Source organism: Ahaetulla prasina, chromosome 7, assembly GCF_028640845.1.
Source record: "Ahaetulla prasina isolate Xishuangbanna chromosome 7, ASM2864084v1, whole genome shotgun sequence".
Lineage (NCBI taxonomy): Eukaryota > Metazoa > Chordata > Lepidosauria > Squamata > Colubridae > Ahaetulla > Ahaetulla prasina.
Window position 1 is genome coordinate 66,535,673 of NC_080545.1, and position 24,114 is coordinate 66,559,786.

The following is a 24,114-nucleotide window of genomic DNA, read 5'->3' on the forward strand; positions in this document are numbered from 1 at the left end:
GGCGGTGAGCTGCTACAGAGGAGGACATTGTCTTTGAGGCAAACCGGTCCGCGTTCAGCGTGGCATCTGCCGAGAACTGGGTTGCTGCCACGAGCTTGTTGGTGTCTTGATGCGTTCTGACATCTGCACTCGGGATCCTCTCCTGCAACTGGTGGAGCCAGAGCAAGAAGGCCCTATTGAAAAAGGAGGCTGTTGTTGAAGCCCAGACGGCCCATGCTGCTGCTTGATGTGCCCTCTGTAGCGACTGCTCAGCCCTCTGGCTTCAGGCTCTCTTTGGGCTCACCTGGCATGGTGGAAGACTGTAAGGCAGCCACTGGAGCATCCACGGTCTGTTTGGAGCACCTGTGCAAGCTCAGGGCCCATATTATAGAATCTCCTGTCAGCTGATGATTGATTTGGGCCTGTCCCAGGAGAGGTCCACTGTCTCTTGACCACATTGATAAAGAGCCCTGGTGATGGGATAAACTCCGCCTCTGCAGTAGGCTCAGATAAAACTGGATCCGATGGAGTGGGCGTGCTCTCAGTTTCTTGGTGGCACTGAAGGAGCCTCAAGTCAGGGTGAATTTTTTGCTTTGAAGAGAAGCAACTTGACTAGTCCATGAGGGAAAAGTCCAGTAAATGTAGGTTGCTCAGGAATTAGGCCCTCATTGTCCAAATCCCTTGTCTCCCCTTCCTCAGAGAGAGAAGACTGGCTCTTGTGGGAGGGCGCAGGAGAATATGGTTCATGGATGGTCGTAAGTTCCCCAGGGAACTGAGGTGCTTTACCTTGGCTAGGATTCATAGAAAAAACAAGCCCTTGATGCCTGTCTAGAATGCTGCATCCCTGCAGAGATGCCCTGCCTGATGGCTTCTGCGACAATTCCCTGCATATTTTCTGGGATTACTGAATCTGTCCCTGCATCTGGTTTTAGACTTGCTGCCGTTGGTGTGAAGGTAGCCTCCTGAACAGCTCTGGTGGGTTTATGCACTTGATCACAGATTCTGGCAGTCTCTTGCAAGCTAGACACTGAGCCCCAGAGCTCTGTATTAGCAGCAGGCAATAAGGAGTATTGTGGAGAGAATTGATCTCCAGCTCCATCTGGTGACAGGCCCAGCAATTGCAGTCTATTGGGCTGACTTCATTTGTCACTGAGGTCTGACAGTAGGTTGTTTTCCCTGTCAGCCTTGGCACAGTTTCACCAGGGCTTTATCTCTGCGCCTCTCATCTTTTTGGGCTGCCTTAGAGGCCTTGCTAGTCTCTGCAGCCTTGTCCCGAGCTTTAGATCTGTGTCCAGACCTCGCTCCTTTTGAGGTATCTTGGTGGCTCCTGTTTCAGCAGCTCTTGTTCCTGTGCTATCAGCTGCTGCCTCATCTGCCATTTTAAATCCTGCCCTTTTTCGCGACCTTTTCTTCCCTTTGAATAAGGACTCTTAGTCTCTGGGAGTTCTAGAGCTGCTAAAGCACAATGTTCCTTTAAGTCTATAGGAGACCCCTTGGCCAGTGAGTGGCCCTTATTTGACTAAATGGGACCGTGAAGCTCCACTTGGCTCAGCGGCATGGCTGTGCAAATCAGAGCTCTGAAGCCCCTTCAAGCAGCTATCAGTGGCTTTCTTCCTTTAAGGGGCGCACAAAGCTCCATGTAAACTGCTGCACGGCTGTTCAAGTGGGAGCTACTGCTCCAGTCAACTTGCCATTAGTCTGGGCTCAATGGGAGCATGAAGTCCACTGCCGGTCCTTGCCCCATTCAGGTGATCACAAGAGCTCCAGACGTTTCACAGAGGCAGGCGTCACAGCACAGAGTGGTCCTCAGAGTGCGAAGCTCCTGTAATGGCTGTCTGACTTGATTAACGGCGGGAGACGTGATCAAGCAGCCTCCCTGGCTGTCAAATTAGGAGTGCAAAAGCACAGTAAGAATGGTGAGAGCATGAAAGCACCATTATTCGGCTTCTCTGACTGTCAGAATGGGAGTGTGAAAGCTCCGCTATTTGGTGGTTAAGGTGGGAGTGCAGAAGCTCCGCTATCCCTTAGAAGGGTCCTTGCAATCCGTTAATGCAATCCGGGGCTAGCTGATTGGGAGAAACCCCTGACAGCTATCCTGACAGCCAAGAAGTCTATTGTCCATTGGCTCAAGCTGAAGCCCTTGCCACTGTGGTGGTCCCAACGACTCAACCATATGTTCGGGAGTCAGATCGGTAAAACACTCATGAATTTGAAGTTTGTTTAGTGAAGAAAGGATCCAGGAATGCTCCTGTCAAGTTGGGAGAAACTCTTGACACGTCCTTCCTAGCTGAGGGACTGAGTCAAAAGCTGGGGAGCCCTAGCAACAGATGCATGTCCTAACAGCTCTGACAGACTCAGTCCCATTAGCTACACAGACGAGATCAACCCATTCCTGGATGCTATCTCCACTACTATGGAGAATTATATACTGCTCCACAGTGGTTTACAGCCCTCTCGTATAGTTGAATGACTTAGGAAATGAAAACAAAGCAGGAGACTGACTTATCAAATTAATAAGTCATTCCAATGATTTCTTCATAGCTAACAGTCTTCAAACAACCAAAGCCATGTCTCCATACATGAACATAACAACAACAACAGAGTTGGAAGGGACCTTGGAGGTCTTCTAGTCCAACCTCCTGCCCAGGCAGGAAAACCCTACACCATTTCAGACAAATGGTTATCCAACATTTTCTTAAAAATTTCCAGTGCTGGAGCATTCACAACTTCCGTAGGCAAGTTGTTCCACTGGTTAATTGTTCTAACTGTCAGGAAATTTCTCCTTAGTTCTAAGTTGCTTCTGTCCTTGATTAGTTTCCATCCATTGCTTCTTGTTCTACCCTCAGGTTCTCTGGAGAATAGTTTGACTTCCTCTTCTTTGTATCTTTTTCTGAGATATTGGAATACTGCTATCATGTCTCCCCTAGTCCTTCTTTTCGTTAAACTAGGCATACCGAGTCCTGCAACCGTTTTTCATGTCACTAGATAGAATATATAGAAATGAATTTGATACTATTGCTGAAAGGAGATGGAGAAGCTTAACAATAGCATCAAAGTGAGAGAGAAAAATCTCAGTAAGGACATTACCAGAGTTGCATCAAATTGCAAGATGTGCAGCAAATACATTTATTTATTATCACCATAATTCCCCCTACCCCCAGTGAGGCACTGCCATGACATGGTTACGCATGCACTGAGGATGATGAGAGCTATACCAGAGATTCAACCATACTGGATAATCTCAGAAGAGTCTCTCCTATAAAAAGTATGGTGAAATGTAATTTACAGAACATACCGGATAGGTCATCTCTCAGGTGAACAAGGACTGTGCTTAAAGGTTGGAGTTCTGGGGTATCTGGTGAAAAATGGACCACAGGACTGTTGGTTGAGCAACCAGGGCCAGCAGCTGCAGAACTACTGGAAGAAAATTATCTGTCACAAATATATAAAGACTGAAAACAAAGAAATAATGATCTGTTCTTACAGATCAGGTCCAACAAGAAGAGGACATTTGAAATGAACCAGTTGTCAAGGTTCCAGAAAAACCTCTTCTGCATAAAAAAAACTCTGGAAAGAACATCATCTAGAATCAGAAATAACAGAAAGGAGGCTACCAGATCAATGCCGATTTATAATACAAAATAAAAGTATTCACAGAAGCAGAACTGGAAGAATCACAAAAGTCTACCTAAGGCAAAGAAATCAAAGCCTTGCCAGAAGTAAAGGAGGTCAGTACAGCCAGAGGAGCTGGCAGTAAAGGAGTACAGCTATTGAACTGTTTTCATTCTGAAACCAGATACCCTCTCCTCTGCCTCAGAAAGAACAAAACCCTTTATTTAATGTAAAAGAATTGAAACAGTGTAACTGAGCATCTAGAACAGCACAAAAACTGAATAAAATTGCCCACACTGAAGCTTGTTCCAAAGAAACAGCTAGCACAAGCATTAAAAGTGAATATTGCCATATCAAATATAAGCTCACTGAAAGAACTACTGTATTTTTCAGGGTATAAGACGCACCCCCCCACCCTAAGAGGGTGAAAATTTGGGTGTATCTTATACACCAAATGTAGCCAAAAATGCAAGGCACAGAGGTGGTGATGGCCTATAGCCGTGATTGCAAACCTATGGCACACATGGGCACACAAACTCAGCTCCGGCACACCAGCTGATTTTTGGGCCCACCAGAAGTAGGGAAACAGGTTGTTTCCTGCCTCTGGGGTGGTGTGGAAGGCCCGTTTTTTCTCTCTCCCCAGTCTCCAGAGCCTTTGTAGGAGTCTGGGAAGAGCAAAACAGCCTGCCCCACTTCCCAAGGACAGAAATGGCCTGTTTGCCAACTTCTGGTGGGACCGGAAGTTGGCAAATGGGCTGTTTTCAGCCTACGGGGCCTCTGGGTGGGGAAGAGCTGTTGTTGCCCTCCCCAGACTCCTAGGAAGGCTGGGGACAATAAAAAACAGGCCTATTGTGCCATCATGTGCAAAGAGCGGGGGGGGGGGGACATGGGGCGTGGGGTTTGCACACGCACGTGCACATAGAATTATGGGTGTGGGCATGCGTGTGCATGACCTCCCCTCGCTCCTGGCACGTAATGACAAAAAAGTTAGCCATCACTGGTCTATGGCAATCCCTGCAGCCTGGAACAGCTGATTGGGGGCATTCTGAGAGGCCAAACCACCCACCAATCAGCTGCTCATGCTGAATCAGGCTGCAATAATGTGCTGAAGCTGACCTAGCTGTTCCTTATTTGCTGCAAGGACTGTCAGAGTTTGCAGCAGCAAGCAAAACACAAGCAGAGTAGAGGAGTTTCAGTTTCAATGATAAGCACAGCATGCAGCTTTAGAACAATTGACCTAAGCCACACACAGGCTCCTTGCTGTCTCCTTCCTTGTTGCTCACACAGCAAATACTGTTTCAGTTTCCAAACAGTCTCACACTAACAGATGATGGATGCTGGTAGGCAGAGGCAGATTTTTTTTTCTTATTTTTCTCCCCGAAAATGAAGGTGCGTCATACTCCAAAAAATATGGTAACCAACTAATGTACAGCACAGCTGCAGACCTAGAACACAACTGAATACCTGGGATGCAAAATCAAAAAAAAAAAAAAGGAAAGTACGATAAGTAAGCTAGGATCAGATGCAAGCAAGCTAGAACAGATTAAAGAAAAGAAGCTGAAGAACAAGAAGACCAAAGAATACCTAAATCAAGAAATACCACTTAGAAACAAGGAAGATCAAGCAAGCAAGCACTGAAATAACAAAAATAGCAAACAGCTATAGCCAAGCTATAGCCAAGATCAGCAGATATGAATCTTGAATTACAAATTATAGGCAGAATCTCCAATTTTCATCCTATCAGAAACGTTTCTACCAATCAATCAATGGAGAGACTGAAGTCAATCAGTCAACACCTAACAAGGAAGAAACAGTGCAGTTCAAGCGCAGATATGAGATAACACAAAAAAATACAACAAGAATGCAACTTGGTTAAAGGAGGTTAATAAGAAGAAAACAGAAGCTGAAATGAAAAAACTTGCACTAGCAGCAGAAATAGTGAAGAAAAAAACAAGGAAGATCAAGAATTCGTCAGCACCAAGTGAAGATGAGCTGCATATTATTTGGTTGAAAAATCCGACTGGTCTACACCCACTCATTGCCAAGCAGTTAACAAGATACTGCAAGGAAACGAAACTGAAGAGTGGCTAATATTTGGCAAAATCTACCTGATAACGAAAGATCTAGAAAAGGGGGCAGCACCAAGCAACTACAGATCAATAACCTGCTTACCAACAACTTTCAAACTACTAACTGGTGCAGTAGCTGATGCAGTCCAAAAGCACCTAGTTGAAAACAAGCTCTTTCCACTTAAGTGGAAACATCAGAAGCTTTGTGTAAAGATCAATCGCACAATGGACCCAGTTGCTGGTCAATGAAGGTAGATTGGGAGAAGTTAATACTAAGACAGAAATCTTTCACTCACTATCACCACTACTATTTGTCATTGCACTGACTCCCCTATACTGAATAACTAGTCCATGGCTATCAAACATCAAAAACATCTGCCAGAATATTCTACCTCTTTTACTTAGATGATTTGAAGTGGTACAAAAAAATAACATCTGAAATAAAATCACTGCTAAACAATGTCCGTATATACATCTATACAAAAAATATTACAATGATGTTCAGACAGGACAAATGTGCCATGCTCATTATCAAAAATAGTGAAAACTGAAGGAATAAAGATGCCCTACAGAAATAATATTAAGCACAATGAACCTGGAAGTGTTGAGGCTGGCATCCGCCGAAAATTCTATTGTTGACCTTGTTGATGTCTTGATGGGCCCTGACATCAGATTGTGGGATTCTATTCTGAAGTTGCCTGATCCACATGAGGCCTGCGCGGCTGAAAAAAGATGAGACCATAAAAGCTCTAATGGCCCAGGCCGACGCTAGATGTGATTTGACTAAAGAACACTCCGCCCTTTTGTCCTCAGGTCTAAGGGCCTCTTCGGCTGGTCCAGTAATATGTGAAGCCGAAGAGAGTGCTACCACTGGAGCGTCCACAGTGGGAACCTGCAGAATTTTATCTAGGTCCTGAGCACAATTGTAGAATCTCTTATCATTGGGATTGGGATTGGACCCAGTTCCCGGGTTCAACCATTGGCGCTGGACCATGTTCAGAAATAACTTTGGGGCCAGGATGGCCTCCACAGGTACCGTGGGTTCCACAAAAAGGTTCCCCACAGAGTCTGGTAGCGACTGAGATTTTCCTTCCCCTGAAGGGGGGAGTCCCAGGCCAGTAGTGGCCTGTGCCTTGAACAGCAGGGAACGAAAAAGGTGAGGCTTGAAAAGTCCCACGAATGATGGTTGGTCTGGTCCCAGACCTTCGTCACCCGACAAGGCAGTTTCTGTGATATTTTCCTCCCCAGACAAGGACTCATGGTCAACTGCCTGCTGGGGTACCATCCCAGTTGCATTAGGTGCCATCGAAGGGGCCTGCCTACTACTGCGTTCTTGTACCTGAACAGGGCCTTGAGACTGAAGATGTTGAGCCACCCCCTGACGGATGGCCTCTGATAACGTAAGTCCAAAGGACTCTGGGAGCTGCACTATAGGTTGAGTAGCCGCTGCAGGTTGCCCTGTAAAAAACTGGTCTTGGCTATCTGACCTGACAGGAGCCCAGGCCTGGCCTGTGGATAAATCAGCCTGTGATAAGGTCTTAAAAAGAGGACCCATGTCTGGATTGTATGATATAGGCAAAGCCCTATCAGGAGACCAGGATTCCAAACCAGGTAGAACTGGGTCCCGCAGTGGGCTCAAAGAAGGGACTTGCTCTGACACAGATAAGGATGCACTGGCTTTCTCAGAGGCCTTATGGAAAACCTTTTCCAAGGCTTTGTGCCGCCTTTCTTCCACCTTAGAGTCCTTCTTGGATCTTTTCTTAGAAACAGATCGGCCTCTTGCTTTAGGAGGTCCCTGGACCAAAGATGGGCCCTCCCCCAGGTCATTAAGGCCTGCAGCCAGCACAGCTATGGCCTCCTCCTCATTAACGGAACAGTCTCTGTCAGCCATTTTGGGGAATATTTCCCACCCAAATTAACGGTCCCCGAGGCCTGGAATGGGCCTTTGCAAGTCACTCACTATGAGGAAAAAAGAATCCCAATGCCGTGGAATCAGAGGACAGTCAGGTGATCACCGCTGCTGAAGGGAAAAAGCCCCAAAATTCATAGGCAAGTAGCCCCAGACAACCAGAAAAATGGCGGCTCCTCCGACGGCGGGAAATAAAAGATCGCTCGCCCACTGGGCTGCTAGCGCGATCTCCTTGCTGGCTGGCTCTTCTGAGCTGGTTTAAAGGCTCCTCTCTGAGGGAACACCTTAGATCACTTGCCCACTGGGCTGCAAAAGCGATCGGAAAGACTGCCTCCAATGCCGGCAATTCCAGTCGTGTCCTCTCAATGAGGCTTCTGACTCTAAGATTGCTAGCTGCAACCGGCGTCAAGCGCGATCAATTAGAAAAGGGGCGGTCTGCTTTCCACGCCCGAGCCAGCAGAAGCGAGTTGACAGCTTCAGCCTCCAGCTGCGCTGTGAAGCGAGCGACTCTTCTGGTGCGCTTCAGGGCAAGCCCGTGAACGCAGCCAGAAAACAAATGCCAAAGGCAGCAAAGGCATACAAAGCCGACAGCGGTATCGGGATCTAGTCCCTTCTCGCTGTTTTATTTAAAAATAGATCAAACGTTGTTCCTGAAGAAAAAAATACTCCAAGGAAGCAAAGCTAAGCAATTCGACACCTCCGGTCTCCAGCAGGACCGAGTCAAAAAGCTGGTGACAGACAGGAGGCGGGGACAACAACACTAAAGATTCAAGCAGATCCGGTCCAATCAGATTCGATGAGAAGAAACCCACACCTGATGGCCATTTCCACCGACATGGAGAACAGCTTTTCAGTTTTTTATGCTATTAAAAGGTTATCAATTTAAAATATGAAAACATCTACCGCTGACAAAATAAACTCTGAAATGTTAAACTTTGGTTATAATATATTGTTACATCAATGGGAGAATGTATGGACTAAAAGTTTAAAATTTATTTTGAATTATAATTTGTAAGATTTTTTTAAAATAAAATGATGTATCAATGGTATTTGACTCGTATCATATTGGATAAGCATAATGATAATGCAGAAAATACTGAAACCACAAATATTAATGAAACCTGAATCCTTTCTCCTAGGTATTATAGACAAATCCGATAGAAATTGTTTGGAACTTTATTTCTTTATACAGCAACTGCTGCAAGGATTGTTTATGCCAAGTATTGGAAAGAAAAAAGAATGCCAACTGTTGAAGAATGGATGTTAACATTGAATGAAATGGCAGAGATGGTTTAATTAACTGCATTGTTTAGAGAACAATGGATTAGTTTAAATTCATATGAGATTAAAAGCTGTTTGTGGACATTCTGAATGTTAATTACAATAACAAACGGTTAACAGGGCTTTGAAGACTAGTTCTGTACTTGGGGTTACCTGTTAAAATTTTTTAAAGTGAGTAGATGGTGGATTGACCTGACAGATAGACAATAGATTTTTTTTTAAACTACTGCAGCTGCTAGGTCTTTTGATTTACTTAGGATGTTTTGGAGGGTTTTAGTTGGTTTCTGTGTTATAGTTACGCAATATAATTGTAATAATCTGTTGGTGGTTTCTGAGATGTTTTTGATGTTATGGCAGTGTTGCCCTTTCACAACTTGTGTTGATTGTGCTATAAAGATAAGGTTGAATAGTTGGTCAGGCACTTTTTGATGAAGTTGCTTTTTTGTCCTAATAAAGGACCAACTAGAGAACCAGCAACATATCCACATATTCACTATAGGAAAAGAAAACAATAACATGCTACTCTTCCAGGATATCCTTATCAGCAGAGGTAGGGATGGCAAATTAAAAAACAAAATCTACCATAAAGCCACCCACATTGACCAGGTGCTCCATCAAAGTAACAACCCAACTTCCCACAAGAGAAGCTGCGTAAGAACTCTATTAGGGAAACTGAACACTATACAGACTTTTAGCTATGCAATTTGGGATGAACATCCTTCAAATGATGTGGGAGAGGGAATGGATTTCCAGAGGAAAAATTGCAGACCACAGGAACCAGGAGCACTACTCAAGTGACCCTGATAAACCTCCGAGTGCTTCAAGGACTCTCTAAAAGGATGATAATTACAAGCTGTCTGCAAGAAATATAAATCCTTCCATTCCCCACTATTCTGTCAGAGTTAAAGCAGTTTCTTGGATGAGAAGGGAAATGTATTCAAAAGAAAAAACAAGAAAGTCCAGTTGCCTCTGGAAAAAGCACCTTTGGGACAACCATGACCTGGATGACTGAGAAGCTCTACAGACTATTTAGACAAGCACAACTGCACCATAGCAACCTTGAGCATTAGAAAAAGGATGCACGTCAGCTATACAAAATTTTCTAACAAAATGGATAGCCATACAACTTCATCAAAAATTGCTCTTCACCAGCAATCAGCACCCAGATGAGCAGAGATTAATACCAAGATTTTGACAAATAATCAAGGAGCAAAAAATAGTCCAATCAAAGAACTGCAGAACAAATTAATAGTAAACAACGGCATAATCAAGGAACAACCAAAACCACTCCCACCAACATTGACAGGCAAGCCATTTCAATATAAAATGAGAGCAAATGACACTGCCTACTAACACGGATGATATTACCTAGTTTGGTAATGAAACGTCTGCAAGAAAACAACCAGGCTCATAGAGCACAGTTCATTCCTGAGCTACAAATATTCTCTTCTATCAGTATATCCAAGTATATACCGTAATAAGAAAATGAGCTTAAAATGGATCAGCATACAAGACGTTACAAAAGGCACAACTAAATCAATTAGAACAAAGCAAAAATAATAAAAGGAAACATAAAATGTTACCTCACAGAAATTTTTAATGAAAACCCCAAAAGGTATATATAGGAGACCACTAAAATGAATACAGATAGCACACATTTATGGAGAAAATGAAAGCTTGGAATGTGTTTAGTTTGGAAAGCAGAAGAATGCTAAAAAGAACAAAAGTATTTTTCAGTATGTTTACAATAAAGGTATATCCAGTATATCAGCTGCACAACAAATGAGTAATAATTAAAGGCAGGACTTCTAGCTTGGTAGACTTTTCTAAGATGATGTATATACTTCAGAAAAGTTGAAGGCTAAGATTTCAGTTAAAATTTCATAGTATCTGGTCCTCAGTAAGTACTCTTCAGTTGTCTGAATAAGACAAGCAGAAACTATTGGGGAAAGCTAGCTGCTTATATAGCCAGGCCCTATGTTATACAGAGCTTTATAGGTAGTGCCCAGCACTTCTCTTATATTAGCCAAGTCTGGAAGAATTCCAGTGCACAAGTGGTAGAACAGAGAAGGCTTGAAATATGAACCAAAGTTTTTCACTGATTATTGACTACCTTAATCTTAAAACTGGCATATTTCCTGGTTGAACCTCATATAAAAATTTGCGCCTAAGAAACAAGCCAATATATTTAGTTACTGGCAAAAGGATTTGCTTAGGGCTAACAAAATCAATTATTAAAATTGTGAATGAATATAAGTGGACATAAATAAAGAGATGTTGCTTCTCCAACTGTATTATGATGTTTTGTGCATGTTATATGAATGTTATACTTTAGAAACATATGAAAAAACCTTCTAAACAGAGTTTTCTCTTTCATGGTAAGGTTAAACAAGTTTCCCATGTATCTTTCTAACTTTGGTTTATTTTCCTTTAGATGAATCAAACTAGTATTCCCAGCTTTTTCATCCTCAAACAACTGACATTCAGTAATACCAATAAATAATCATCAAAAGTTTTAAATGCACCAGGAAACAAAATTTAAAACTGAAAAATCACTGTAGTCACTAGGCATCACTATAGTCCTCGCTTTCCTGAAATTCTACAAAGAATCATGTGTAAACTAGAAAAATACTCAAGTTTTCTACTTCTTGTTTAGAAGCTACCTTATTTAGAGACCGTCAAAAATCATTTCTGATGTGTGCATTTATAACCAAATTTTGTATGCCTGACTATATTGGCTGGAGTGAAACCAATACTGGCAAGAGAACTGTATCCAAAAGAGTTTGGTATCTAGTGACTTTCAAGGGTCCTTTCTCTTAGTCACATGTTCACTTAACAATTTAGAGAAAAAATTGTAGTAAAAAAGGAGGGGATAAATTCCACAAAATCAAAGATCAGATGTCCAACATTGAACCAAACCCAGAAGTACCTAACATCCATCACTCCCTCAAAATAAACCATATATTGAGTGGGAAAATAAAGAAATAACAGAAGTCAGAGAATTCCTTGAAGCAAAGCACTCAATTAAAAAAACCATTAACAGACTGAGTCAAGCTCGTGATTCAAACCATACATAATACAGAGAACCAATCAGAATAGCACTAACTCCATTCCTACCTATGAATCAATTGATATTTCTCAAGATGCATCCAATCACCAACCAACCATGGAGTTAAAGTGAGTTGGGTGGCCTATAAATTCTCTTAATTAAACCTATCAATCAATTTGCAAAGAATTCTAATTCCACATACTCAACCTCAGCAACATTGTGTGAAGTTCAATTCCGACAATTCCCCAGCCAGTATGCTGGCTGGAGAATTCTGGAAGTTAAAGTTCACACATCTTAATGCTGAGGTTGAGTAACACTGCATAGTTTTTATGTGTACAATGAATGCCTACTTTGAAATCATTGTGCTGAGGAAGCCTTGTTAGGATAAAGGGGTATCCCTTGTTGGGATATTTGCAAAAAACATGAGCTCTACTTTAACAGTGATCTCCCTAATGCTGTAGAACCCCCCGCCCCCATGCAAAAGTATAGTATATACAATTTTAAATTGTCAAAAAAATGCATGCAATAATTTGATAATGCTCATACTATCAAGATATGCAACATTAAGAAGTAATGTACAGTCTGCTAAGGTAACAAAGCTTCTAAAATTCTGGGAAAGTAAGTTAATGGTTTGTATTATGAAACCACATTTAGAATATATAAGATTCCATATCTCCTTTCTATGAAATGAACCTGGTAAAATTAAATACCATTTTGATACATTAGCTGTTGCTGGGGTAGATTAATTGCACTTTTAAAATTGCATTAATTTGTATTTAAAATTACCTGCTTTCAGAAGGAAATGTCAATTCTGATATTTCTGAAATACCTTCAAAAGCAATGCTAGACAAAAACATATAGTAGACAAGACTGGATTCTAGCAGATAAAGTTAAAGATGTTTTTTATATAAAGCTACCACTGATGCACAAATAACATTGAATAAAAAGGCACTTGTGTCTACTGCTACCACCTCAGTTTCAATAGTAAGGAATCAAGACGAACTTACAAACTGGGCTTGATTCTTCATGGGCAGTGGCATACCAACTAGTATCCGTCAAATCTCTTGATCCATTTAAGCAAAGTTTTCTCAAAATACTTTTACCTTGTCTGAATTAAATACTGATTCAGATACGCTAACTTGCTGCCTGTGTACTCTAACCGACAGACCTTGGAAACAGAATTTACTTAAATTGGACTTGGCTAAACTTGAGTGGGAGAAACCCGGGGAACACTAGGGTTGTAACTAGATGAAATATAACTAGGATAATTATTTCCACACTGTTGCCACTAAAACTGCATGGATGTGTTATCATCACAAGAATCAATCATTTTAATCTATATGAAAAATATCCATAACTGTTTGTAATCCATGTACAAGTAATACTATAGTGCAAATCTCTGATCTCGCCCTCATACCACTTCTTCAGCATGGTTCATCATCATCTATATGATGAGCCATGTAAGTGACAAAGTGGATTTTTCAGTACCATAATCCAAAGACCATAACATAAAAAGAAAGCTTGCCACATTCATCTTTTGAGGCTCAGCTGTCAAGACAGGATTGGCAATATCCTGCTACCCAAAGCCAATTTGGAAGTTTATTGTAGTGAATGGCACTGAGATGATTTGAAGAAGTAGAAGGATCTGATTACCAAGTCCTTTCCCTGATATAGGTTGGAAGAAATCTATTGTTTTCATCTAAAAACCAGGCCTGTACCCAGACTGAAACTGACTCAGATAACCAGCATTCTTACTTATGAACTATTGTTGATGTGCTCTTACACATACCAAAATGAAATGTTTCTGGGTTTTGTAGAAATTCAATTCCCCTTTAAATATGAATAGGTTCTTAGTTTTATTGGAATTTGAATTTTCTATGCATGAGGAAGAAATGATGTACTCAAACCACAATTTTTTAACACAATATGAAACAAAAGGGAATCTAGATAGTTTGTCTACACTAGTTCTTAAATAATTTTGCTGATTTACAGCACATCTTGCTCAGAAAGTATTATTATTATCTACCATCAAGGATACTTTTCCAATGTTGAAAAGAGGGAATTATAAAAGAGAAAATTGTATGTTTGAAATGGAGGGTTATCAATAATTAGCATAAATGAAATGCAATCATTAATGAAATGATACTAAATCACACATCCATTGTAGGCATTCTGCTAAATCCAGGTATCAAATCATCACAAATGCTAGAATCTAAGAAATAACACTTTGCATAGCAGTAGATTTATTGAACAAATATGGCAAACTGAAACTACATATACAAAAATTCTAGAGAAGGATCACTAAATTGATCAAGGAGTGAGAGGCTAAAGAATTTGAATGGCTTTTTCCCCCAATTTAAAAGGATAACTGGGGCAAAGGGAGCAAAAAGCAAGAAAAACTCTTGATTAGAAGGCTTTAGGAAATTTGAAAGAAGCCACAATTGTTGTGTTTGCCCATAGTAATTAAATGAACCTCAATGTTCAAAGATACTATGCCACAGAAAACTAATTATGGTAGAGCAATATTACAATAGCACTATTGCTTTTATTTTCTATTATAAGCTCTGAGGACCCCAATAACTGATAATCAGGACCCTAGAGCAGACACCAATTTTTTTTTATTCTATACACTTTTTACAACACACTCATTAGGAATGTTTTTATTTAATTATAACTAAATATTATGCATATCTGTTTCTGTCTTATGACTGTCGACCTACTCTATTTAAAAGATTTTGCTATAAATTTACTGAGAAATACATGTTTCAATTTAGAAAAGATTCATTGAACATCTAGATATTCACAGTATTGAAGCCGTAGTTTTCAATCATAGACAAACTGTCCCAGGTATTTTGACACCATTCTGCAGCAATCTCAGCTGCTTTACCAATTATTCTGGATTATACCTATAAAATGTATAAAGGTTCTGCTTAGCAGTAAGACATTTTAAAATTAATATTAATAAAATTAAACTAACCAAAATGCATGGTTACCAAAATGGCTTTCTTTAAGTTACCATTATATAAGAACATCATCATTTTTAAATTTTTAACTGCTCAGATCAGGTTTTTCTCCAAAAGAAATGACACAATTAAATTGTTTAGCTCAAACAGTACTCTATCTTTGTTCAGCTTCCACACATTGTTTTTCAAATGGTTTATTCCATTTTCATCATTAGAGTTAATGATAAAGAATTGTACGGCATGTACTAGCAGCACACAAACTGCAATTTCATTCTTAATATGGTAACCCTCAAAACCAAATCAAGGTTATTTGTCTTGAGTAAATCGCTCATGCATGTGCACATTAGAATATATCAACCTCAAAGAATAAATCTATTTTCAATATAATGTAACGCACTTCTCAACATAATAGATTCAAAACCAGATTTTATTTTCTCAAGACAATACAACCTAACTCAACATACATACAAGCAATTATGGAATAAGCTCAAAATTTAATAAGATCCTTGTTTTATGATATAAAAAATAGATACTTAATATCGTAGCATGAGCTAGTATAAAATGTGAGATTTCAAGCAATATCTGATAATTAATTGCAGTAGAATCATTATAATTAGCCCCACCTATATCTTACAATATCACACTACAAGGCCCTTCAGAAAAATCGGAGAAATATATGACAATCAAAATTTACACTGCTCTATTCAATTCTACTCACAGAGATACATTATATCACTCTTTCAATGCAAAAGAAAGGGCTTCCTTCATAGAAAGTAAATTTTATAGTGCCTACTGTTCCGATCCTTTTGATAAGAGATATAGACATGAGGCTTCATTTTTAAAGAAAAACACCTGTTTGGAGGGGGAAGCCTCATTTTTCTTCCCACATAAATTTCATTTGCAATAACACTAAAATATTTTCTTAAAATAGTCTAAATTGCATTATTTCACCTTGATACTTTTAAACTTAACCTTTCCTAGCAGAGACCAATTACAGTAACAAGACAATTTCCCTGAATTGTTATAGGGAACAAGCATTTGCTTCCCACTGAAATCCAAAACATAAGAGAAGTAAAATAATTATGTTTTTGGGGTGAGACAGACACAAAGAGATATTTAGGTACGTTTTGCCTGATAGATTCTGAAACATAAGCTTCTGCCAGAAAAACCCACAAGCTGTTTCATTAATTACTTCAAATCCCTCTTAAAAGCTGCAATGCTGCATTATTTTATTTCTGTGAATATAAAGTATTATAAAAATATGCACCTCCCCCTTCCCTGGCCAATCGTAACAGCAAGAAAGAATATAAGCATATTTAATTTATGCTAATTTTTGCACCAGAGTTAAAAGCCTCAAAAGACACGAATGTTTGCAGGTAAAGGAAGATAAAAGTCTCAGATAAGATTCTTTAGAAAGATCTAATATAGCCAAATACATTCATCTAATTATACTCAAAAGGCTTTTAAAAGTCATTTAACCTTTCCAAAATTTGCCACGTATACCTTTTAGCGATCTTCTCCAAGATCTGGCAACTGCATTTGAACAAGATCAAACCACTTATGCGAGGCAAACATCGTGCTGCAAAATCAAATGAAGCAGTCACGCTAATCTGCACAAAAATCGTATATAAACTACTGACCTCATAAAGTGCAACAGTGCTTAAATCCAGCAAGTTGAGGCATACAGGGGTAAAAATGGAAGTGACGAGATCTGAAAAAGATTGTTATATTTCTATTTTCTCGAATTGAAACGTTCAAAAGCCAGCACAAGCTCCGTCGGCCATTTTGGGTTGAACTCGCTCACTCGCTCACAATCGCGATCGCGCGCGGCCGCGCATATACAGAGAGGCGCGCACACTTGCCCGCCCCCCCACCCCATAAAGCAGCAGCTTTTTGTGACCTTCAAATAGAGACGGATCATGTGACCAGCATACATTGTCAATCAGGAAAAGGGTGGGAAAATTATAATCTTAAAGAGAACGCAGTTTACTTTTCTTTCGTTCCTTTGTGCAAAGTGCAACTAGTATGCTGCGTTTTCTACTACTACTCAGCAACATACCCTACAAAGCGCCACGTTTGAATAAAGATTGGCAACAGGCTGAACTTTGGTGGTTAGTTGCGAAGTCGTAGGCTGAAATTATTTTCTCTCGAATCAAACCTTTTATTTTAATCTTACAATTAATAATCAACTCACATTTTTCATATTTTACTATTCTTAAATTTTTCTATTTTTTTATTTAAACGGGTGGAAAATACAGGCTAAAGCTATCTAGGTAAATAAGAAATGTCTGGCAAGGCACAATAATATTTACCTGTCATTTAAGGCCAAAATGTAAATCTGTATACACTGAAAAGTTACAGCTTGTTACTGTTGCAATCCATATTCTTACTCATCCTGTCTATTAAAAGGAAAAGCAATTTCAGCATACGGTGCTACTGATTTAGATGAAAAAGCAGTGCACATTTGCAAATTTAGAATTACAAACTCCTTAACAGAAATACTTAAACATTAATTCCTGATTAAGTGAACAGAATTTAATTTCTGAAATAAGTAAATAAGATATAGTCTGTAATACTCTATCACTTCTGTAATATTGTATATAGCAGTCACAATAGTTTATAACTATTTGAAAATAAAGCATGCATTATAAAATTACACAATCCATAGTGAATACATAAAAACAGGATAAAACATTACTAGCATAGCCTAATAATTTATTTAATCAACTTAACTGTTTAGCTCCCTTCACACTCAATGTTCCAAGCCAGTGGAATACTTTCATCTTCTACAGTAAATCCCACTTTGGAAAAGACTTGCTGAGCAGCTAGATCAGGGGTCCTCAAACTTTTTGAACAGGGGGCTACTTCAGGGTCCCTCAGATTGTTGGGAGGCCCGACTGGCTAGGTGGGCGTGGTGAGGTGGTCATGTGACCAGGTGGGCATGGCCAATTTAGCAGTCCATTAAATAATACACACAAATTAAACTTTGTTTTCCTCCTGGGAGTGTTTTATTTGCTTTTGTTTGACTTTTTTTAACTAGATCATTTTTAAGTTGTTTAAAAGTCTAGTGGTCCACTTCAGAAAACTGCAAAAAAAAGTTTTGCAGCAATTCTTCTCAGCCCTAAGGAGGTTACAATCAACATCTCTCTCTCTCTCTCCCTCCCTCCCTCTTTCTCTCTGGAAAAGTGTGCTAGAAGAGCAAATGGGGACGGGGAAGAGAAACCTTGCTGAATTCCATTCTATTCCATTCTCTCTCTCTCATCTCTCTGTTACGAAAGAAAAGTCTCCTAGAAGAGCAAAGGAGGGTGGGGAAGAGAAACCTTGCTGAATTCTATTCCATTAGCATCATGGCGGTCTCAATCTGTTTTTGGAATCTCGCTGGCTGCAACTTCCTCCACACGTGCCAAATTCACAGGCAGAATGGGACCGGGCAGGGATTGCTTGGAGTGGATGTGGCAAGGAAGCCCCAAGACAGGAGCTCAGCAGCACTGATCCGCTGGCTAGCCAGCCCTTCCCGCCTCCCTTTCCAGTGGCAGAGACAGCTGTCCTCCTTCAGGGGAGTGAGCAGTTGAGTGGGAGAAGGACAAACAGCCAAATGGAGAGGGGAGGAAGGTGGCGGCTGATGCTGTGCCCACTCCCTAGCTCGCTCGCATCTTGCCAGCCTCACTTTGCCAATAGGCACATGAGCTCAGAATGGAGATGCAGTGGGAGGGGGGGAGCCTGTAAGGCAGAAGGCTGCTGTCAGTCCAGGGAAGGGACTGCAGCCTAGGGGCTCCGTCTGAAGGAGCTGCATCACTCGGGCAGTGCCCTGAAAGCGCTGTGGAGCTGCTGCCTTCAGGATAGGGCGGGGCTCTGCTCTCCCTGCCGAACAGCCCTGGTGAAGGAGGCACATCATTGGGGGTCTCTACCCCTGGCAGCTCCTGGGTGGCAATTCCACTGCCGCTTGGCAGACTGCCTTTCCCCACTCATGGTGGCCGCCTTTTGTCTGCTGGAAATGGCCATATTTTTGCCACTTCTAAACAGCCTTTCTAGCTGGCAGCTTTGCCTCGGCGATGGCACTGGCCTAATGGACCTGTGCGAGCTTCACAGTGAGTGGGAAAGGTGGTGCAGGGTTGAATCCCACCACTTCATGGGCTGGATACATTGTGTCGGCGGGCCATATAAAGCCCGCAGGCCGTAGTTTGAGGATGCCTGAGCTAGATTAACCAACCCCTTTCCTCTCCCTCAATTACTTCACATTTACAGCTAATTTTCAAAGTAATTGTGTCTATATTTATAGTTATCACAAGGGCCCCTTAATTAAGGAAATAAGAAATCATGATATCAGCGTTCCAGAAAACCCTCTCCTGCAGAAAAGACTCCAAAGCAAACATCTTTCAAAGTTCTTTTACTAGCATAGGTAAACTGGCACAACTGGATAAACTCCGAATCTGGGGATTCGGGTTTATCCTCAGTAAGATAAACTCCAAAATCACCATCCCCTTGTCCCCTCTGCCGACCACATGCTCCAATCGCCAACTGTCCCATCTCGAGACATCAGTCCGGCCACTCCTTCTCCAGATGTAGGCTCGGCCTGATCTTGACCGGCAGGAAGAATGTTATTATGTCTAATGGCCCCCTCTACCAAATCCCCCCTCCTACTTTCCCACACATGGGAAAGTGGCAGCGTGGAAGCCTCCGGCCTACTATGGCTTTCAAAGCTGACACATGAGTTACAAGAAAATTTGTAAATGGAAAAGTTTGAAACCAAGTTCCTTTAAAACATGCTTATCTACTAATGTGTCTCAAAAATCTAGATACAGGTAATCCTCGAGTTATGACCACAGTTGAGCCCAAAATTTATGTTGCTAACTGAAACATCTGTTAAGTGAGTTTGCCCCATTTTACAACTTTTCTTGCCAGTTGTTAAATAATCATTGCATTTGTTAAGTTAGTAACATGGTTGCTAAGTGAATCTGGATTCCCCATTGACTTTTCTGGTCAAAAGTATTGCAAAAGGGGGATCACATGACCTCAGGACATTGCAATCATCATAAATATGAACCACTTGTGAAGCATTTGAATTTTGATCATGTGACCACAGAGATGCTGCAACCATTGTAAATGTGATAAACGGTTATAGGTCACTTTTTTCAGTGCCGTTGTAACTTTGAAGAGTCACTAAATGAACTGTTGTAAGTTGAAGACTGCTTGTACAGGACCCTGATCTATCATGAGGTGCAATATGGGCCAGCCATTGTTAAAAGCATCATTCAACTACAAGACATTTTATTGATTTTGATTATGTGCCATCAAAGTTGTTATCAACTATTAGCAACTACATGGATATTGTCCATGAAGATCTGTTCCTTTAGCAAGACATTTTATAAAGGGGGAGGGGGGAACCCACTAGAAACAGCTGCATAAATTCTGTACAGTAACAATGTGGAGGAAGGGTAAATATGTTTGAAATACCAATTTTCATAGGATATATTTTTGTTTTAAATTTGCAATTATATTCAATAAAATTTAACATACAATAACCATATTCAGTCAACAGAAATAGTAGCTAATATTGGAAATGCTCATGTCCATCTGTTGGTCTTTTTTTTTTATTAAAAAAGTTTTACAAAATTTTTTCCCCCATACATTCCCCCCTTCCCCCAACCCTAACCCTTCCCCTCCCTCCTTCCCCCCTCCCCTCCCCCCCAATTTCCCAGAGCAAATACAGGGTATCGTATCTAACAATCATAAACTAAAATATGCTAATTAACATAAACTCCCATCCCTCTTCTTGAACCTCAACTCCCCTTTTCCATAAAAAAAGAAGAAAAAGGAAAATATTAATACTAATACAATTACCTTCTATTCATTTAAAAGCTATTTAATATTTTGTTATTTCAATCTCCATTATATATATCTTTCAAAAATAATCTTTCAAATATGCTAATAATTCTACCTTCTCATCTAAGTCCATTAAGTTTAAAGTCCAATCTTCTGTAATAAACATTATCCCATCTTTCAATGTTGTAATATCAAAAATTATTCCTCAGTATACCTTATTATCCATCATATTTGTATATCCATCATACATAATAATAAACATCATCTTTCCTTATATAAATTTAACATTTACCTCATATTCTTCCCCATATTCCCCATACCATAAATTTCTAAACAATTTACACCCCATTTATCATACAATCCATAATTTCTTTCTACTTTTTATATTCAGAAATATCGCTTATAATTTACCCTCTCCCATGAAAGGAAAGTCTTTTCATTTGAAAATATTACTTCTTTACTCCTTGTTCTTTATGTTTAATAGTTACAATCATACTTTGATCCTTCCCTACGGCTTTCTGTGTTTCTTCTCCCAAATTTACAGCCCCAATTTTAGGTTGTATTTGCTTTGCTTCCTTTTCCCCTTTTTTAACCATTCCCACCTCTCCTTCCATCTTAACTTCTAACAATGGCAAACTTCCAACCTTCAATACTATAGTATAAAAATCTCTTGCTTTAAAAACTGTATTAAGACAATATTTCCCTTCTTATAGTTTACTGTTAATCCAGCTGGTACATTCCATCTATACTGTATCTGGAGATTTCTAAGCTGATCCACCAAAAAAGCATATTCTTTTCTATTTTTTAACATTTTAGGAGGAATTTCTTTCAATACCAATATCACTTGTCCCAATATTTGAATTTTATTTTTATAAGAAACTTGTGAAATTTCATTCCTAATCTTCCTAGATGTAAAATAAATTACTACATCTCTTGGCAAATGTCTCTGCTTTGCAACCCATGAATTAACACGGTAAATTTTTTCAATTTGGATTTCAAAGTCCACTGGTTTCTATCCAATCAGCTATGCAAAAACCTCTACAAAAATCTTTTTTAAGTCCTCTCATTTATTTTCTTTCAAACCTCTTACTCTCAATGCAGATTCCATAACTCTGTATTGCAATAAAACCCGCTCTTCTTCTGCTCTCTCCACCTTGATCTGGACACTTCTATTTTATTTTTTAAGTCCAAATTAACTTGATTAATTTCTTCAACTCTATCATCCAACTGCTTTATATTCTCCGCCTTGGTCTGAAACTCCTCTATTTTGCTTTTTAAGTTCGAATTAACTTGATCCATCTCTTCCATTTTTTCATCCAATTGTTTTGTATATTCAACCATGCTGCCACCACTTCTTCTCTTATCTCTTCATCCTCAGCTGCAACAAAGTCTTTAATTTTCAATATTTTCTCCTCAATTTCCTTAATTTTTTTATCCCGAACAGAAATTTGAGCCTTCAGAAATTTCTTCAGCTCCTCTTGTAATTTATGTAGTTGAACTAACGGTGCTCCAACTTCCTTGAAAACAGCAGGCTGTATTTGTACAGAAGCCATCTTACTTTAATTTTATAATTTGGAACAAAGTCAAAGTCTTTTCGTAAACACAGTATTTAAGTTAAATAAGTCAGTTGTATAATCCTTCCAGCTTTCACTTTATAGTTTCTTCATATAAACGTAAAATCCAGCAAGTTTAAGCAAAGTTATAAACTGTAACAGTGTTAATAAACACCTCTTTGACTTTCACTTTCACGCCCATTATACTCAGACGCCTTTCTTCTCAAACGGAATCCACACATGGGGTTGAGGTCTAGTAGTTACATCTACCTTGCCTCCTGACATTGCTCTGTCTGGTTAAGTCCATTAAACTCAATATTAAATCCATTTAAACTCAATATTGATCGCAGATATGGTTGCGGCGTTTTGCTCTGCCAAAAAAGACAGAGGTGTCCTGGATCCGGAGCTCTTCGGGTTCCCAAGGGAGCTCTCCCCTTCAAGCCTCCAGGATCATTACTGGTGCTTTTGGGGGAGCTCTACCTCCACCCAATCGCTCACCTTTCTCTCTTCACCCAGGGGAAAGGTTTCCAAGCTGCTAGACAGCTGATTTTCGCTGTCTTAGCGGCTCTATGCAATCCAGGGCTGGCGGTCTAAAAAGACCGTCCTCAACGACCAGCGGAGCCACAGGAAGTCCCATTTGTTGGTCTTTTTTGTTGGGTGTGTTTGTATGGAATGTTACTAATTTTTTATGTTTCAAAATTCTTTTCTCACCCATTCAGCAATACTGTGCATTTCAAATGCTTACAAATAGTTGCTATTTCTGGAAGCTGATCACTGGTTCGAAACTTACATTTTGTAGTATACTTATTCTACAGTATTCCTTCACACTCCCAACGCAAACTCATCCTCCACTCCCCAACTCTACATAACAGAATTGGAAATCTGCCTTATGGGTGCACAGTAATCAACTCAGTAAACTCTGTCTTTCATGTTACTAATCATCTCTTGATTCCTTTTTCCTAGATTATTTAATAAATATAATGGATTAGGAAAGAATCCTTTTTCATGCCTGGTATCCTAGTGTGCCATACTACTTGATGGGAAGGAAGGAAAAGAGACAATATTTTAAAGATTTGACTAAAATGTAATAATTACTGTAAATCACACATCAGTTGGCAACAGATCTACCCCCAAAAATATAATACACAGGGGTCTAGCAGATTTTGGAGGTGAAGATACAGGTAGCCCTCAACTAACAATCATTCAATAACAATTGGAATTTACAATGGTGCAAAAAGTGACTTATGACTGGTCCTCAAAGTTACAACAATTGCACCACCCCTGCAGTCACTTGATTGCAATTTGGATGCTTACAGCCGGCTCACACTTAAAATGGTTGCAGTGTCTTGTGGTCACATGATCGTGATTTGTGGCTTTTCCAACAAGCAAAATCGATGGAGGCAACTGAATTGTAAATGGTGATTCACTTAATGATTGCATCACTTAGTGACTAAAGAGTATGGTCTTAAGTTGAAAACTACCTGTATCTCTTTCCTTTAATTGTTAAGGTTTAGTTACAGTGATAATGTAAATTAATAGAAACTGGAGGCATAGTTTAGCTCATCAACTTCAAAGTGTGTGGATTACAACTCAATTTCCCAGTGAGTGCACAGAGTAGAGAATTTTGAGAATTGAAATCCACACATCACAAAGTTGTGAAAAATACTGATGTAGATCACACCTAATATTGCAAGTGCTCAATAATGATGAAACTCAGGCGCATATAAAGAGATTGTATAATGTGTTGATAGAAATACACTCTGAAAGGGATTTAATAAAGGATTATATGATAAAATGGGCACAAAATATTCAAGAACAATATTTTTGGAAACTTGGGAAAAAAATTGGGTTAGAAATGTTAAGTTTACGCAAGCAC

At 39.9% G+C, this 24,114-nt stretch overlaps 1 protein-coding gene across 10 annotated transcripts in view; it reads right to left on the minus strand.

Moving 5' to 3' along the window:
• Positions 1-24,114, minus strand: part of TNRC6B (trinucleotide repeat containing adaptor 6B) — a 132,904-nt gene that overhangs the window by 83,878 nt on the left and 24,912 nt on the right. Inside the window, exon 1 of one of the 10 annotated variants that reach the window (XM_058190413.1) lies at positions 16,503-16,679. The exons of the other annotated variants lie outside the window; for them this stretch is intronic. Coding sequence (XP_058046396.1) covers positions 16,503-16,507 — 5 coding nt within the window. The 5' untranslated portion in view covers positions 16,508-16,679. Of the gene's footprint in view, positions 1-16,502; positions 16,680-24,114 lie in introns of those variants that run through there. 10 annotated transcript variants of the gene reach the window in all.